Genomic DNA, 19,904 nt, shown 5'->3' with positions numbered 1-19,904 from the left:
GTCTAGTTTTCCTTCTATTTTCAAATATAATTTAGTTTAATGAACATTTTTTTAACCTGGATATACAATAAATCCTGTGAAGAACTCATATTTCAAACTATCACACTAAACAGTGATGTAAGAAAAAAAAAAGAAGTAAAAAGTCCCACTTACCAGACTGATCTTGGCTGCTAGAAGAGCTCTCCTAAAAATCTGTTCTATTGTCCAAACAGATCTGTAGGAGTGATATGCTCTTCTGCTAGGTGCTAGGAATACAACAGTCTACACTTAAGCAGCATTATGACCCACACTAAAAATCTGAGGAAATGCCGAATTATGGCTTATCCTAATAAAGTCATTGTAGGAGAGGAGTGTTAAAGTATCACTCGGTTTTTTATAACCATGATCGCTAGGGACTAACAATTTCAATAGTTTTAATGAAGTTTTTATGTTTGGCATTTATTTTGTACTTTATTTATTTTATGGAAAAATCTCCTAGGTTCAGTCATAGCAAAAAAGAATAATTAAGGAGGAGAGAGATGGGACACATGAGGTTTCTTTCTTACAGACAACCTGAAGAAAAATGTGCTTCAGAATATTTCTGTGTCCCTTTAATAAAGTAAATTGTCTACAACAAGGAACTAAATCAGTGATGTATTTTAAATCCAGGAAGTCTGGCTGGGCCCTCTAAGTTTCAATTTTTTTTCTTTGAAGGAGAAAGTTCACTGTTTAAAGAGAGCTTTGAAAATCAGTCTAGATATGCTGCTACCATAATTAGTATCATTTTAAAAGGTCCTGAAATAATAGCTAGGGGAGTATGTTCCTCAAATGTCGTTTTGCTTCTTCCTCTGATTTTAGTGTTTTATTTGGACCTGGAAGTCACTCCTCTGCTGAGTCCTGGCAAATGTCTGAGATCTTAGAGGTCAACCTTACAGTGGAGGATAAATCAGTGGACATATTCTAGCTTGGTTTAGTTTTACATATATATTATCAGTCCTAGAGCAGACATGGTTGTAGAGCACTCATCTTCTGTTAGGCCTGTGTCAGGTATTGTGGTAATGTCAGATTCTGATGAGGGCAACCACCCAAAAGAAATGACTAACCAGGGACCAAGTCATGTCTCTGCTGATGTAGCTCTTTCCCTTAAGGAGGGATCTAACCTTGAACTTCAGGGACACTTGAAATTCAGGTATTGCCTCCTGGGGGTGCTTCTTTCTCTAGCTGTGCATTGATTATACAGGGGTGTCCAGCTTGGATTAGAAACCAAATCTGTAGACATCTAATGTGTCTTTGCTTTTGTAGAGAACAGTGCAAACCCCACTTTCTTTATTGTTATAATAATAAATGATGGCATAAAGATTCAGAAAGTGAATAATAATATGAAGATACATTGCTGTGTTAAAGTTTTGGATCCTTTTACTTGGAGACACTTTCTTATATGTTCTTGACTGTTATATGTATGTATGTATGTATGTATGCATATGTATAATACTTGAAAATAAGCAGGGACAAAACTCCAGCAACTGTCTCCAGTTTGCACATTCAGACACTGCTGTACATTGTTTTTGGGGCTCTGAACCATGCATGCGCTGCTCAAATTTGGTTTCTCTTCATTCAGCGGACAACATATTAATGTAATATGTGTGTTGCTAGAATCTAGAAATGACTGTACAGGAAAGGAAATGTGGATGAACATGTCACTCCCTTGAAGAGGTGAGACAGAGAATCGGAAATAATCAGATAGCATCTGTATTGTGCAGCATAGGTTTTAAAGTAAAAATCCAAGTGAAGAGCAGTCACAAACTGCAAATATCAGAGTAGCTGTGTGTGAAACAAAAGGAAATACACGGTATCCATACTTGCTTTTTTATTGTGGGTCTTGTTCCTTAGAAAGTATAGGTGCCCAGCTGTAAGGTAACTCCCAGGCAATGCAGCACTTTCATGTAAAGAATTAGGTGTTAAAGCAAGACTGCACCAGTGAAGTCAGGAAAGGCTGCTTCGCTCTGCTGCATCTTCAGTTTCTGATTTCCCCAGCTTTTTATTTTGTTTTACAATGCTCTGCTAACTGCAGCTGCACCTGGAGGATATGCTCTAGGATTATTCTCAAGATTTCCCTGAATTGTGAGCCCTGTGAAGATAAAACTCCCACTAGATTTGTGTATGCGATCAGACAAGGAATCTCACGAATAGCGTTTTGTCAAATCCTAGTGTATCCCCTTGCTGTTCTGCTTTTAAGGTGGTGACTCAAAAGAGAAGGCAATTCTTGTTTTGTGACAGTCTTCCACACACTAAAGAAGATTATGCTTAGTGCCCTTCACAAAATAGCGGTGCCATGGACCTGGACAGTCATTTGAACACTCATCTGTTTTTTCTGGTGTGCATTTTAGAACTAAAGCAGTTAAAATATTTGTCATGAGTCAGTGTAGATACTCCTAAGGAATTGCCAGTAGTTGGTTGTTTCCCGATAGCAATTTCATCTAACCTTGAAAAGAGGCACAGCCCTATGGATATTTATAAATGGCCACTCATCTGTTGTCATGTTTGACATGTTGTTAAGCAGTGAAGACAAATATACTGCACTACTGTGTATTGTACATGGCATTCAGCTTCACACTTGGGACTTTGAAAGAGTATATGCAAACTAGCCCACAGAAAACAACTGCTTCTCAATCTGCTGATCTTTCAGTTATTTAACTAAAATCCACTCTTCAGAATGATCTGAGGGTTGATGTTTTGAGGTTCTAATGTTGGCCTCTGGGAGGAAAATCCTACGTTAAAGTAGGAAAAAGGATCAAAGAATACGTATATCGTGGTTTGACCCCAGCCGGCAGCTAAGCACCACCCAGCCGCTTGCTCACTCCCCCCGGCTGGGATGAGGGAGAGAATCAGAAGGATAAACGCAAGAAAACTCATGGGTTGAGACAAAGACAGTTTAATAGGTAAAGAAAACGCTGCGCACGCAAGCAAAGCAAAATAAGGAATTAATTCACAACTTCCCACTGGCAAGCCATCTTCAGGAAAGCAGGGCTCCAACATGTGTAACGGTTGCTTGGGAAGACAAATGCCATCACTCCGAATCTCCCGTCCTTCCTTCTTCTTCCTCCAGCTCTACATGCTGAGCATGACATTGTATGTTATGGAATATCCCTTTGGTCAACTGGGGTCAGCTGTCTCTGCTGTGCCTCCTCCCAGCTTCTTGTGCACCCCCAACCTACTTGCTGGTGGGGTGGTGTGAGAAGCAGAAAAAACCTTGACTCTGTGTAAGCCCTGCTCAGCAGTAACAAAAAATCTCTATATTATCAACCTGCTTTCAGCACAAATGCAAAACATAGCCCCATACTAGCTACTATGAAGAAAATTAACTCTACCACAGACAAAACCAGCATATTCTAATTGTAAAAACTTATACAGACAGTATATGGATGTTATAATTTTATTTGCAGGTGGTCATTTGCCTATATATTAAATTGCTTCCTTGCAAGTTCCTATTAGCAACATTTGAATTAAAATTTGACCTTTTTTTTTTTTTTTATTTAATTGCTCCCTGAGGGCCTACCCCTCTCCTTTCCTCCCCTCACCCTTTCACAGTGGTGAAAAAGATGTGAGAACCGTCAACGCCTCTTTAGACTCTCCCTTTGGCACAAGCAGTCTCTCCACCAACATGACACCTTGGAGGGTGTCTCATTCCCAGCAGCTGTGGGAGCATTGCTCCAGTTCTTGTGGGGGAAGGATGGATCTGGGTGTTGGGTAACATGGTGGAGGAGGAGGAGATGTGGGAGCTGGAGCTGGTGGAGGGTAGAAAGCTTGCCTTGACCAGTGGCCCCTTCACCACCCCTTTCAGCAGCAGCACAGCACCATAACCTTCCTCCCACTCCATGGTAGGAGGCTTGGCTGCTCGGCCGGTCTGTGAGTCTCATGTTCAACGCAGGAGGCTTGACCTGTCTAGAGTAATGTAAAATCAGTTTTCTAACGATTTACTTACATCCTGCTCTAGGTGTGCTTTTTATGGTCCCGGAAAGCTCATGCCCAAGAGCTGCCCAGGAAGCTCTGCTGCTCTCTGTACTTGTGTCTCAGCACCCATCTACATACACAAGGTGCTCGGCTTATTTCATGGGTAGGCAGTAACGAAAAGGGATCCTGAGCTGGCCTGGCATGGCCTTTTGCATCCCTGGGTAAAAAGTATGAGCTTCCATAGAGATACAGTGTAAAATGCCAAGCACGAAGCCATGTCCTCATTCTCTGAAACAGTTCATGAATAATTATGATTCTACCCCCCCGCCATCTTGGTTTTTAATAGTTTTCTCTTGAAGGTGTGAATTACTTCAGATGCTTTCATTACCTGACAGGTTTTACAAAGCACACTCCTGGAGTTCTGGGAACTGTGATATTTTTGCAGCTTCTTACTTTGGATAGCAATGAGAGTGGTGTATATGTTTCCTATCAACAGCTTCTATTAACCAGAGTTCCTTCAGAAAGAAGTGCCAGGGACTTTGCTAGGAGCGTCTTAAAAGATATCTTTTCAGCAAGAAGAGATATCTGAAAGTATTATCTACTGGGAATCCTTGAGCAAAAATATTCCTGATTGCACAGCTCTGAATGGCTCTCCTGGCAGTTTCTCCTCTTTTACTTTGCTTGTTGAAATGTGCTTTCTTTTCCTCTGTCTTGAAGAATAACCAGCCTCTTCCCAGGCCATCCAGTTTCAATTCATAGACTCTGTCTAGATACTTATTGATTCATCATGCCCATGGTTTAGAGGCTTGCTATTTATATGGATCAATAATGGAGAGGGAAGGCTGTAGCAGGGGAGATCACTCTAAAAGAGGGGATTTCACAGGACTCGACATGTGCCTTGTTAGCAGTTTTTTTCTAAAGGCCTGATTTAAGTTCCTCCCCTCATTCTGCACTTCAGAGAGCTTGCCTGGGGCTCTGCAGAAGCAAGCTGAAACTTAAAATTAAGATCTTTCTTTCAGATGGTTAACTGTGTGCAGGGACATCCTATGGAGTTTCTGTTAACATGTGTGGGGAAGTCTGAAGCGCTGTGGGGAAGTCCTAGAGGGCAGGGGTGGAAAAGGAAAAAGAAAAAACCAGTTACATAGTTTTCAGAAAGGTGAGTATGCATATATGTGCCTGCAGTTTGTGGGAGGAATGTTTCAAGGTATATTTAGTAATTTGTTTTATTTGACAGACTAAGTAAAAATGCGTTACAGAGCTGCAAAACGGAATGTGATGTATTTTAAAAAAACATTACAGAATTAAAGAAACTTTAAATTACTATGGAGATACCATTCTATCCAGTCATGAAAATAGGTAAGGCCAAAGCCAAAACAAGGCCAAAACACCACCGCCCCCCCCCCCCCAATTTGACACATGAACTAAAACTCTATAAAAAACAACTTAGCCAACCAGCCAAGCAAGCGAGCAAGTAAGCAAGCAAGCGAACAAGCAAAAACCTTGGAGAAGTTTTAAAATGTGGAATTAAAAAAATTAAATGCTTTCTATAGTAGATAAGGTATGTTAAATTTCATCACGTATTTATGTGATGAATGTACACACACGAATATAAAAAAGTATTTTCAGAATCTTATGGTATATTTTTATTTAAATATCCTTTTGAGATGAATGTGTGCACAGGTGTACATAACTGCCTTTCTGTATAGAAAAGGATTATAAAGTGACTCAATATTCTGAATGTTATGTTTGGAAAAATTCTGCACAATGGGAATCTTGAAGTTGGTGAAATTTTTGGAAGTCTACCTTGACCTCACTGAGTGGTTTGATGAGGTCATCACTAAAGTCCCAAAATGTTTCTGTTATACCATGTGTTCTAGGTTTGATCAGCTTAATAGTTCTTCAATACAGATATTAAACAAGCAATGTTCATATTCATCCTTATAAAAAAAACTTTGTGCTGCTTACTTTGAAAGTCATTGCTTTCTCTTTACTCCTCTATTTTTGGTGGAATTTATTAAAGGCTTTCCAAATAAATTTCACAGAATCACAGAATCACAGAATCACTAGGTTGGAAAGGACCTTCAAGATCATCAAGTCCAACCATTAATCCAGCGCCACCATGTTCCCTAAACCATGTCCTGAAGCGCCACATCCACACGTTTTTTGAACACTTCCAGACATGGCGACTCCACCACCACCCTTGGCAGCCTGTTCCAATGCCTGACCACCCTCTCGGTGAAGAAATTTTTCCTAATATCCAATCTAAACCTCCCCTGGCGCAACTTGAGGCCATTTCCTCTCGTCCTATCGCTAGTTACTTGGGAGAAGAGACCAACACCCTCATCGCCACAACCCCCTTTCAGGTAGTTGTAGAGAGCGATAAGGTCTCCCCTCAGCCTCCTCTTCTCCAGACTAAACAACCCCAGTTCCCTCAGCCGCTCCTCATAAGACTTGTGCTCCAGACCCCTCACCAGCTTCGTTGCCCTTCTCTGGACACGCTCCAGCACCTCAGCATCCTTCTTGTAGTGAGGGGCCCAAAACTGAACACAGTATTCAAGGTGTGGCCTCAAATTTGGGGGGCTGTTGCTTTTCTAACGTTGAAGAATCTTAACATGGAGTGAATAAGGGATGCTAAACATAATTTTTAAAAAAGAAAACTGGAATAAAACATAAATACTTTGATAATGGCATCCATTGTGACATTCCGGTGCTTAAATATCTTATTACTGAGATCTATTACCTAAGTAAGTTTCCGCACCTAAATAAATAAATACCTTAATTCGGGAAGCAAGATCACATATAAGCGGCTAAGACGTGTGTTGAGATGGAAATAGAGCACAGGGACCCAGCTGCATCCTTCTTTGGGGAAACCATGGTTGTCCTTCCCTAGGCTTCTGTCTCCACAGAGGTATCTAAAGTCCACGGAGGTGATTGAGCTATTTTCTAATAAGCATGAAAAGCCTGAAAGCAGGCTGTTCAAAAGGGCTATTGAATTTACCTCTCCACCTTGTTACACTAATCCTATTTCATAGAGACTCCCGTACACAGCACTTTTCTTAAGACATTACTTCAGGTGAGGGTTGTGTGCCAGAGGGTCATTCAAATATGTGAGGACAGAAAAAAACTTACTTTTTTTTCTTGATGTATCCCTGAGAACATGTTAATTTGTCACCTGGTACAGTGTGCCCTGAGACCATGTGGGTCAGCTGGAAAGAGAAGAAAATTAATAATGAGAGTCATCTGAGGAAACAGGGGACACGTATTCCCAATAAACTGTGTAAACTACAGGCTTCTGAAGCCCTGACACTGAAGAAAAAATCTGGGGTTTTTTGTATTCTGTCAGATGCTGAAGGCTGCTCTGAGACATGTGCTGCTGCTTCTTGCTGAGTCGAGATATTTGGCAGAAGGCCCACAGAGAGAGTAGGAGAGAATAAAAAGTCTTTGTGCCAAATGTTCTTTTGAGTGCCTGAGAGCTGGCTTGGTCTTTTTTCTCTGTAAAATCATATAATTAGTAATCTCAAACCTCAGCCTGTTAATTTACAAAATGTCTGCACACTTTAATATATCGTTTGCTTAACATGTTTGATAACAACCTCAGAGATACTGGGACTTTTGATTTCTTGTAGTATTTATAAACTGCGCCTTGCCCTGGGTGTTCCTCTGCCAGCTCTACACAGGCTCGTCTTGTGGGGTTGGCCCGCAGCCGCTAGAGAAGACACTGGGAAGTGTCTTGCCTGCAATAATAAGCAAAGCGGCTCCATTTCTGGCCCATGGGGAAACACGCAGCCTTTGCTGCCGTCAGCATCCTCTCCTCCGCTCCGCTGCTTCGCAAACGGGGCGGCTGCGGTGGAGCGGTTCCACCCTGGGCACTGTGGTGCGGGAGGTGGCGAGAGGCCTGGCGGGCTGGCTGTGCCGGGGAGCTGAGCGTCTCGCGAGGACTGGGCGAACGTGCGGAAGCCTCTTCTCCTCCTCTTCCAGCAGGTGAACATATAAAGAGCCACAGGATCCTGAATGGTCGTGGCTTGTGATCTTGTCTCCGAACCCTCAGTGGTTTCGTGAATCTAGCTATCATCTGATTTCAAAATGGAAAGCGGGACCCAGGGAGGGCAGCACTCTAGGCTGAGAGTGGGTCATATGAAGAAAGAAGAGGAAATTATCCTTCAGGCTGCCTGAAAATTAGTTGTATTTTGAGTTCCTGTGCCCTTGGCTAAAAGTTTGGCATGAAGGTGTCATTTGTAGCCATTGCCGTACAAAGGCTCTGACTTTGGTGAGAGAGAAGATGAGCCTATTTGAGTATGACTGGCTCACTCCTGACAAAAGACTGATTGAATAAAATTAGCCTCGGTAAAGCCAGGAGGATAAAGTCAGATGTCTTCAAGCTCTCCGGGTCCAAGAGATCCTACATGAAGTGCTCCATCTGTGGTTTTGTGTTTGTAAAGATTGTGTGACCAGCTGGGACTGTGCCAGATCGCTGTGTAATTCCAGTAAGTCTTTTTCTCTCTTAGTGGAGATAACTCAGTCCTTCAATCCATTTCAGTGCACAGGTTTTGCTGTGGGAATATCTGAGGCTTGATCTCACAGGGTCATTAGTGAGCTTTTCTCAGGGGAATGCTTACATTGTAGTTTTCCTTGATTTTTTTCCAAAAGGGAAAAAGTCTTCCCACACAGATGGCTATAACTGGTGGCTGGCAGACAAGCTGATGGATGAGATTTTTCTTTGGCACTGTGCAGAAAAGTATGCTTGGCAATGGGACTGTGGCAAACCATTCATTAGCTTGGCTTTTAAAGGCTACCAGAGATGCTGTCAGCACAGTGTTGTCATGTGAACTCTGCTTACCAGCCTTCACCCAAGTGGACTAATCGGGTTAATTGCATGGTAGAGGCAGCCTCATGAGAGGAGCTGGGCTAACATCTGCAGAATAAACACTTATCAAGAATTACTCTTGTTATTTTAAAATGGTTCTCTCGGGAGAGAAAACAGCACATTGAATCCAAGAAGTCCATGAGGGGCTGCAGTTAGCAGGATCTTTTATGTATGTGTTGCCTACAGGTGGCACTGCAAAAATAAGCCGTCCAAGCAATCAGTCAGCTCTGTTTTTTAACAATTCACCTGAGAACCTGTCCCAAGATGCAAGAGACGTCAGAGTAAAAGAGAAATGAAAAGCAATGCTGTACTTTTAAGCTAAACTGATTCCCCACTGGTGTAAGTACAGTGTAGTGTGTGTTCTGTCTATCTGGACTTTTTCAGTTCCCAAGGTGACCAAGTGACTTTTAATAGCTATCGCTGAGGTGCAAGGCATGGAAACGTGAATGCAGTAAGACCTCAAAGCTCTGTCAATAGGGTATGTTTGTAGGGGTTTAGGAGATATTTGCGTCGGAAGGAGTTGCCCACATCACAGCACTACCCAAATCAAGCAAAATAGAGGTCTGCATGGCCTCTGGCATGGGATGGGCTTTTCTGATCAAACAGTGCAACTCTTCTGCTTGACTCACTGAAGTGTTTTGGCATGTGCCTCTCAACAGCTATTGATGTGCTGATCTAGCAGGTAAACTGCCTCATAAGAGAGAATTATCTTGACAGTCTGTGTACATTACTTAGAAGCACAGGTTGAGTGTGAAGTGTGATTTTGCCAAATGCTGCCTCTGTCTTCCTTTGCTTATATTTGCTTTCCAAAAGGTTTCTAATGCTCACATCTGTTAGAGGTTGGTGAATATAGTAGCTGAGTAGATGTGAAGCTGCAGTGGTTCCTTATCCCCAGGTTCTGCTAATGGCACGGCTGAGCGGCTATGCTCCCTAGACACGTATGGATGGACATATTAGACATAGAGACTCATATACGTACAGCACATACAGAGCCAGCCACACAGATCAATAGGGATAAAACAAAACGCTTTTCCTGGCACCCATGTTAATGCACGCAGCAATCATACAACGGACAGCCCAGTCCTCTTCCCTGGCTGATTAGGATTGAAGTCTGCTGGTGGAGGGAGATACATCTACACGCAAATACACAAAATGGATCACTCCAGCAGCTGGTCTTAGACACTCCACCTGACTGGTAGCTGGTCCAAAGTGCCCCCATATTGCCAGTTGCTTTCACTTGGATTCATGAGCCCATGAGGACCCCATGAGGTTTGTGATCCCATGCCAGTTGTATGGAATCAGATCTCTTAATCTATAACTAGCCTGGCTTGAATTTCCTTAGGATTCACACATACAGGCTCAGAGAAGATAGTTCATTGACAAAAACGATTGAAATGGGATTTAATGAGAATGTAAGATAGCTTGCAGTGTTTGAACACAAGGCTCAGCCAGGCAAGTGTGCTGATCAGTTGCTGTTTATACTTCACTGGCTCCTCTTATCTTGTCCCCTGTACTGACTCATGTTGTTCCTCCCCAGTACGCCCTGACCCCCTCCCATTCCCTGCCCCTGGTCCTTCCCCTAAGCACCCCATGATGAGTCTCACACTTTTCCACAAAATGTCTGATGGCAAATTTTACACAGTCTCAAAATGCTGTTCCCCCTTCATCTGGTAACAGGGTCTAGACCCCTGTATGCAATAACTCCATTTAGTCTGCAAGGCTTTCGGGGGGGGCAGTTTCTTGTGTTGACTCATCTCGGTGGGTTTCCCAAGAGGCCCAGTGGCTGATCGCTCCCCATGGATGGTGCTGGGAGCACCAGGTCAGGGTGCTTTGTGGATGCTCATTAGCATCTTGAGGCTCCTCTGGACCGCCAGGGTCTTTGAGTTTAGCCAAGGGCCATGCTAAGATGAGGGTTATTTAGCACATCCTCAGTTCTAGGTATTCGGAAAAGGGCTCATCAAGAGGGTCAGAGAACAATTTCTTGCTACAGAAAAATCTCCCTTTAAAAGTAAAATTTGGTATTTGTTTTTAGTTGTATACTACTTTTGAATTACATGAATGTTTTAAATGTGCATGGCATCAATGGAATAGATAGCTAAATAAGTTTTAAGTAGCCATGCGAAATGTAATGATAGTGTAGAATGAGACAGCACAAAATTATCTTTTTTTCCTGCTGATTCTGTAGTGCTACCCCATGTGTCAACTGGAAAATAAAGCAGCATGATTGCCTTTCCTAAGATGCACCACAACTGTAGCATGCTTCATTGTCACCACTGAGGACACAGGAATTACTGCTGTGTCTGTAATTGATTTTTCAGTTCACTGGCCAAAAAGGAAAAAAAAAAGAAGAAAAATACCAACTTTTTTTTCCAATTAAAATTTATATTTTTCTTCATTTTAAGAATTTTTACAATTTAAAAAATCCTTTAAGTTTGTCATAGTAATAGAAAATATTGTTAAAAATAAAATTTTAAAAACGTGAAAACAATTTTCTTTTCCTCCCTCTGAGGATGCCTACTTTTATGTTCAATGCGTAACCAAATTTGACTAGATTTCAAAAATAGTAACACTGCTTGGATACTGTACTTTTAGTAAATGAACTGTTCAATGACAAACACATGACAACTATAATGATGGTTTAAAACATGATTTACTAATCTTTTGTCATCATACTTTTTAGTCACATATCTAGACTATATGTCATCCTTTGCTTAATCACTGTAATAGGTGTTACATATGAAATAATCAGAATAAACCTTTCGGCTGCAAATCCAGATGTCACTTTTATTGAAAATGCAAAATTTTATCTCTGTCATTGAAATTCTGATCCAAAATTACTGATCAAACCAACCCCGTTGTTTTCAAGGGGATTTGAATCTGATCTTTAAAGGTCATGTTCGGTAAGGTTCCTGTCAATGCCTATGTGCCAGTGCTGCTTCGGGAGTCAGTGGCTTGCTGCATGCCAGAGGACACGAGATTATGACTGGTATGGGAGACGCCTCTGCTTTTCCTGATGTTTGTGCTCACAGTTCTCCCTCTGGCCCGTGGAGCTGACGTGAAGGTATGCTTTGTTTCGTGTTCGCATGAGCAATCTGAAGCTTGTATTCCCAAAGTCATGTCTGCTTTTTTCCCAGTTACACTAATGACTGGTCAAATCAAAGATCTTATCTTTAACAAAAAGCTTAACATTGCTTATGTTCTTAGATCACACAAACCACAGCAATATCACCACCATTGATGCCAGAGTATGAATAAACTAAATTCAAGTTTTTCCCTACCGGCTGTTAGGTGGATATAACAGACAATATTGGAAAAAATTGAAATTAATTGAATGAAGGAATGGGACAGTGTATTTCTTTTCATCTATCTTTGTCTGATGTTTAAATAGTGAAAGCTTAGATGGAAATCCTGTCTTAGTTGTGGTTGCATGAGATTTTGATTGCTTAGATGTGGCAGCTACTAACACTTATTAAAGTATTGAAAATAATGTAACAACACTGTGTGTGTGCACTTGTATGTTTTGTGTGTGTGAGATTTTGCAAGTTTATTTGTATCCTTCCTATCTACAAATCTATCTGACAAATTGAGACTGATATGACATATTGAAATTGCTGAAGTGTAGCAGGAAGATAACCTACATTTGTTTTCCATGTCAATCAGTATGAACAAAGCAAATAGACCATGTTAATAAGAAAACCCACTTTTTTCCTGTTCACTTAGGAGTAGGACACTGATTTAGAGCCTAATATGGAAAATGGTACATTATAATAACTAATTTTGTTTATTTTTCTAATACCAATAACCCCCACTCAGGCAGTTGTTTGAATATTATGCTATAGAATAGTGATTAATTACTCAGGAAAACAGATGACTCAGGTTGATAATCTGCTGAAATATTGTTTGTCTTCCCTTGCAGATTATTGAAAAAAAAAATAGTTCCATTATAGACCTTAATGCATTACTGATGTGCATATGGTTTACATGAATAAAGACTACTTATGTGCCTCCTTGGAAAGACTGGGTCACTACAGTATTTCGTATGGGACATCTTCCTGATTATACCCAAGATGACAGAAAGGCCAAAGTTTGTACAGCTTTAGATGTGATTTGTATTGAAACTCATGGCTAAACATATTTTCCATTCCTCTCCTTGTTGCTGCTCTGTTGCTTCTTGTTTCAACTAAAGCTTTGTTTTTGTGAAGAGCTTTAAAAAACACACAGACACAGGCAAACAAAGCTTTGCACACTTTGGATAGTCTCTCTGACCTCAGAGGAATTACTTAGAATGGAATAAGGTAAGATACATTTGTTCCATGTAAGAGCGCAGAGCTGCAGTGCTTGTAAGCTGATAGAGGAGCTGGTTTTCCAACTGTCCATGGCTGACTGCTCCTGGCCTCCCTATGGCTGAAAGTGCTCCTCACTAGTCTCCTCAGGAGCTAAGCTGGTAGAGAAGTAACCCTACAAAAAAGGGAGTATTTTTCTGCCGGTCTAAATCCCTGGTTTACTGCCGTAACCATCAAATGACAGTGTTCGTACAAGCAAGGGATGAAGGTGTGGGAAAAGGGACAAGGGATCCTCTTTTTCTTCTGGTAGCTGTTAGTCATTAGATGGGTTTAGCTGTATCACCCAGTTGTGTCAGCGTCTTTGCAGAGAGCATATAATAGACCCTTTTTGATGGATTTTTTTTTTTTCATTGTTTGTACGGTGGCTACTGCAATGATGGGGAACCTGAGGACAGAAACAGCCTGTGACTTTATTTCATCTAGTCCATGGCAACATGATTTCTTTCTCCTTGTTAATGGCCAGTGTACGTGTTAATGCGTGACCTGTGCAACTTTCAGGAAAGAAAAGATTCAAATAGTCAAGCAGATAGGTGTCAGTTTTGGATGTGAATGTGTAAGTGGCAAGGTCAGGAAATGGCGATCATAACGAACAGTGAAATTCAGAAGACTTTCCTTGATTTAATGCTAGGTTTGTCTATAACACTGCACTAAATATGTTATATTTATATGTGTGAGTTGCAAAATAACAATCTTGAACAGTAACTTGCCCTCTCGCTTGGAACAAACTTCCCACAAAAGTAACAAAGCAAGGGCCATCACTTACTGACAGATGCACTGTGCAAATATGACAGAAATTTCATCCACCTGAAGGAAAGAAATTTAAATTTGCCATGAAGGAACAAGAACAGGTAGAATTTATATATATTTAAAGGTCTTTGCTGTGTATGTTTAAACGTACTCTTTAAGCGCATTCAATTTTATGTAAAATGAAGAGCAATAATTACTTAGCTTTATTTTTTTCCAGCAGCACAATTGTGAACAATTAAATTTTTGGTGTCCCAATATCATACTGATTTATAAGATAGCTATTGATGATTTCACCACAAGGAAAATGCTATAAAAGTGACAGGTTAATTGCATAATATACCATTAATGCATAAGATATGGTTATGTCTGGTTTCCAAGTTGCACTCTCATAATACGGTCTTACATCTTCTGGAACGTAACACATACGTATATTATTTTATGCGTAGTCATCAGGAAAACTTCACAGTTTATACACATAGATATCTCTAAGTCGCTTTCTTCAGTCCTTCTTCACATTGATTTCGGGAAGGATTACTTGCATTAGCAGAGAATGCAGGACTGAGTGTTTGCAGTGGTTTTGAATAATGAATTTCTGTAGGATTCCAGAAATGACATTCAGTTCCTCAAACGTTTTCTGCAAAGCAAGCAGCATACTGTGAAGTCTGTGCTAGGAGAAAAAGAAACAAACCCAAAATGCGAATCTCCTAAAGCACTATCCTCCTTTCGTGGAATGGTTCAGTGGCTTAATGAGGTTAATTTGTATTAGGTTGTGGCAAATCCTTTATCTAGTTTATAGAGGCTTTCGTTTCACATGGGTGTGACAGATACTGTACTTACCGCACTGGAATTTAATTATTTGATAGCACAAGGAGCTGAAAACCCTACATTTCAAGGAATATTCATTGCATACTCTAGATGGCAAATAGAAACTAGAGGATAGTTGGTTGGCCTAGATTTTTAATGTTTGAAATATCTTTGTATACTTTTCTAGGTTGTTTTGGTTTTATACCTAGAAAATGACAAAGCAGCTTTATTAAAGATTCTCAAAATACTATCAATCGTATGTGATTATTTTTTGTTCTTTCCCATTTTTCACATATTTCACCCTTTGAAATGCTTTTCAGTATTGTACATGAATTTAATTGACCGTTTCATTTAATTACACTCTTTTCCCATAAAAGTCTTAAAATGCCTGATTTTCTTTCCTTAAATACTACAAACCAAGTCTTTCAAAAGTTTTGTTTCAGTATGAGCATTTCTCTCACAGCATTTTACAACAACTATTTGAACTGGCTTACATTCCAGATGGCTATTGATGCACATAGTACTTTATTTTCTCTTAGCAGATATATTATGGCATTTCTGTAGACCTGGTAAAGCTGTGTCAAGCTATTTAATAGGAGTGAGGAGACAAAATTTCAGGATCAGTGATACACATCAGAATACAAATAAGCATGTGTGGGTATAAGGTGTGCAATTGCCTCTCAAAATAAAAATTAATGTGGACTTACAAAAGCAGGATGTGTTTGTTCTACTGTATATGTTATTCATTTGAAATATATCTTAGGATAATTTTCTACCATAATCACAAATAAAAAAGCATATAACAGTTTTATTGAGAAAAAAGAATGTAGTTATTTAAATAGTTTTATTGACATATAATATATACCAGTGAAATAGTTTGGAAAATAATTAAAAGTAATTTTTACAGCGGGCTGTGCTGGTAGCTGTAAAAATATTTGCTCATCATCAAAGCAATGAAAATATCAGAGACTGCAAAGTTCAGGCAGATAGTATGAATTGCTTTCCTCATCCTCTATTAAATTAAAAATAATAAATAGTTAAACAAGAAAGGAAAGCATTTTTATGCAGAAAGATTTTTTTTTCTCCTAGATTTCTGATTTATGTGTAATATTTCAGCATATCACAATATGATGGATCATGGGTTAATTGCTTGCATCATCAGCTGTAGTACAGCATTGATGTGACAGAGTATAAACTAACCTGACATAGTATGATGCAGTGAGTGAGGACAAAAATCACAGACTGTTCAGTGGACTTTGTTCTACTGAAATATGCATAATTGCCTGAAAGAAATGTTTAGTAGTTTATGTTTTGTTGATGTCTAATTGCTGCCTGTGGCTTTTGCCTGTAGGCACATTCTTGGGGTTCATAGCCAATATCAAGTTTGTTTTCCTTCCTCAGCCTTTTTGGGAGCTGATACTGTGTAATAACTGCTGAGTGGATCCAGGGATCAATGTTGGGCTCCTGAAAGCCTCCTGAAAGAAGTAGGGCCTTTTCCTTGTGGAAGCTCATGTTTATTGTTTGCAATTAGGGATATAAAAGCTAGCTGAAGTGCTTAGTACCCAGGCTTTGCATAAAGCATGCAAAGAGTTAGACAGCAGAAGAAATAGAGGGATACAGGGGTACCATTAAAAGACGTATTGCTTTGCAAAATTCTTTTCCTCCCTGTACAAAGTTGTAGGTTAATATGAGCTAAAAATTCAGATTTCTTTCTCTCTTTCTTCTGATGGAATTAACCTGTCCCCAGAAATACCTGGTCTTGTATCAGTAACCACTGAAATTTCTGTTAAAATGATTTTTTCCTAACTCCAGGTCATTTGGTAATTGGCTGCTGAATCAGGAAGGGTAGTTTTGCAGTTCCCCTCTTACCAAATTGGTCCTCTCACAGGACTTCTGTAGCATGATTCTGGTGTTAGAACAGCATGGTGGGGGAGTGGGTACTAGGTATAGGGTAATGAAGATTGTCCTGTTGCCCCCCATCTTTGAAAAAGCTTTGATTCTCCATGTCTCCAAAAGACCTTCTTTGCAGTGCCAGGCAGAAAGATTTAAAATGTGATTCCTTAGTAGATTTTACTTCTAGTTTTCGTTTGAGGGCTGTCCCCGTATCCTGCCAGTGATCCATCTGTAGGAAAGTTTTGGGATATCATATAAAAAACTGCATCTGTCCTGGACGTAAGGTCTGGAGACACAGAATCTGAAAACATATGCATGTATGGGTATTTTAACATTGATACACTGACATTTCAAGGTTTATCCCTTAGAGAAAAGAAAAAAAAGTCTTGGTAGAGATACACAGCTGTTTATGGGAGTTCAGAAATTAATATAGTGGCTAGGTTAGTTTTACAACGTTTCTGCTTCCTGCATCACTGGAACAGTCTCATCTGCAGCCTTCTCCAATTGTTCTTCTTTAGCCAGTGTTTTCTGCGTGAGATAGTTACACTACATTTGGAAAAGTAATCAACTTTCCATTCTAGTGTTAGTACCATTGTAATTCTAGTTTCATGCGTGGCAGATTGCCTTACAGAGCCAAGTATAATGCATTTCTAATTAAAAAAAAAAACAAAAAACAAATGGTATGATGCTACCTTGCAATGTTATCAAATTGCTCATCTTATTTTCACAGCTCACCATGTTAAAACTGGGACCTGTGAAGTGGTGGCACTCCACAGATGTTGCAATAAGAACAAGATAGAAGAAAGATCGCAGACGGTGAAGTGCTCCTGCTTCCCTGGGCAGGTAGCAGGTACCACCCGGGCAGCTCCTTCTTGTGTTGATGGTGCGACTACTTTATTGCTTCCTTTTGTGGCGTGTTCCGAGGGGCTTTTGCTGGCTTAATGTCATTAACGAGAACCACTCCATTACAGTTAACTATTTAAAATAAGAGCAGAAAAGCTTCTGCATTTTGAAGGCCATGACCAAGCTGGATGGGAGGAAGATGGGACAAATGAACTATTTGCTATTACTCCATGGAAATGCTAAGCAAAATTATCAGATGCCAGTGAACGAGAGCTCTTGAGAAGCTAAATTTGATCTGTCTAACAGAGTGCCCTCGGAGTTGTATGAAATTCACTTAATTAAAAGTGTTTATGCAAAACCTACATGGGCATATCAATTTCATGTGCTGCAGTCTTACATTTTATTTATATATTTATTTTTATCATACAGGAGCAAACAAGCAAACAAACAGAACAGAACACAGGCTGTTTTTAAGTCATTTTAGATCAATACTATTTTTCCTATTCACATTGCAATATTAATGTTTTACTTAACGGTTCTGGCATAGGCTCATATGTTTTACTTGGGAAAATACTAGCCGATTTACACATCTCTTTCTCTGAAAGAGGAGCAGGATGGATTCGCCCTTTACATGATCTCTTTACTGTTGATATGTTGTTGGCTGTCAAGAGAAGCTTTAAATATGTCATCACTGGGGAATAAATTAAATCAGGGTATGCTAGATTATATAGTAGATCAGGCAAAATATACTAACTCAAAATAATAGATTCTAGTGAAAACTTTGAAATCTGGTTGAGCAAGAAAAAGTGATGGTTGGAAAAAAATGCTGTGAAATTAGTTCCTGAACTGCAGGAAACACAGTAAAGAGATTGGCTTTCAAGCACGTAGCACCTTGTGCAAATTGAGACCTAATTTCTTATGAAGGTTCTGAGCTGGCTGAAAATCACAGACCAGCTGTCAGTCAATATGTTTCTAAAGTTTTCCTGGAAAATAAAAGAAATGTTGCAACATAATGACATATTAAAGTGTCCATTCCAACAGCGTGCAAATATGTTCATTTTTCTCTTTTGTAGCTTCAATAGTGGAGCAGAAATGGTGGTGCCACATGCAACCATGTCTTGAAGGGGAGGAATGTAAAGTTCTTCCAGATCGTAAGGGATGGAGCTGTTCCTCTGGGAATAAAGTGAAAACAACTAGGGTAGGTATGATACCAACTTGACATATTACCAACAGGTTAAAAAAAAAAAAGTGCACATGAAATTGGGTGCATATAGAAGACAAGAGTTGAGAAAACTAAAGAAGTGTGGGAAGAGAATCATATTGCGATTGGAATTCTTGGTCCTACACACTTTTCTCAACATGCTTTGGCATTGCTTGAACATGATAAGCAGTGTGCCAGACCTTCTCAGGTAAGCAGTGGAGATAGTAGAGTTGACACCTTTTTCAACTACCAGTAATGATCCCATGTATTATAATCTGGTGTGTATTTCTCTCTGAAACCAGTTGCACAAATCTATACACACTGCTAAGCTCTTCATTCACAGGATAGCAAACAAGTGCATTTTTATCAATAATGTGGAATTACTATGTTTCTACATCGAAACTGTTGAGTACGGTAAGCATTTGATGTGTCATTACAGTACGATCTTCTGCTTCTTTCCATCTTGTATGACTGGGATTTACTAAAAAATTTTGACTGAGTTTCAGTGAGTTCCTTTTCTCCATTTGACACTTTTTATATTATTGATTTAAAATTGCATCAACAGAAATATATCTAACATTCATCATATACAATGCCTGAAAACAAAGTAAACGTGCTGTCATCTCTGCTTTTTAGTGGCTAAGAGAAAGAGAATAACAAGTTCTTCAGATCAGTGTTAAACACTCAAACTTCCTAAAACCACAGCATTTTTTCTCTATAGGATCAACACAGTTCTTCATCAACATAGAACAGACTATAATGCACTCCGAAGACACACATGCATGTGTATAGGCATAAACACCTTTACCCCTACACCTCACCACACATACTGATGACTAGTTTTGCTTGTAAGTATTTAGTAATTGTTTGTAGTGTCAGGCCATAATTTGCTAGTGTGGTGTTTACTCTATGCAGATATTTGTGTGTCCCTGTCGTTTGATTGAAACTTTCCTTGCATAGGCACTAAATTTCCGGTGCACCTTGGTTGTAGTGAAATGCAGTGTGCACTGACTGTATTACATTCCTTCGGTTCCACAGAGAGCTCTACATGTCTCAGTTTCTGCATGTATGTCTTTAAAACATTCTGACATTCTTTGAAAGAAGAATACTTCCTAAAAGTTTGATATACAATTCCAATCCTGAATCCTCTTTCAAATGTGTTTCTTCTGAAGTTAAACTTGTTTGAATGCTGCCCACACTTAATTTTGTACATGCCAATGCAAATCTGATTATATGCATGTAAAATGTGTGTGCGTGTATAATATTAGCAAAAGAAACT

General features: G+C 39.7%; 1 protein-coding gene across 1 annotated transcript in view; it reads left to right on the top strand.

Moving 5' to 3' along the window:
• TAFA2 (TAFA chemokine like family member 2) overlaps positions 1-18,803 on the top strand; it is a 33,651-nt gene extending 14,848 nt beyond the window's left edge. Inside the window, exons 2-3 of the mRNA XM_082009675.1 lie at positions 17,312-17,464; positions 18,498-18,803. Of these exons, the coding sequence (XP_081865801.1) occupies positions 17,312-17,464; positions 18,498-18,643 (299 nt within the window). The 3' untranslated portion in view covers positions 18,644-18,803. The remainder of the gene's footprint in view (positions 1-17,311; positions 17,465-18,497) is intronic.
• Positions 18,804-19,904: the final 1,101 nt, after the last annotated feature.

This window comes from Phaethon aethereus (assembly GCF_964289735.1).
Source record: "Phaethon aethereus genome assembly, chromosome: 1".
Taxonomy (NCBI): domain Eukaryota; kingdom Metazoa; phylum Chordata; class Aves; order Phaethontiformes; family Phaethontidae; genus Phaethon; species Phaethon aethereus.
This window is presented reverse-complemented; position numbering and strand designations above follow the sequence as displayed.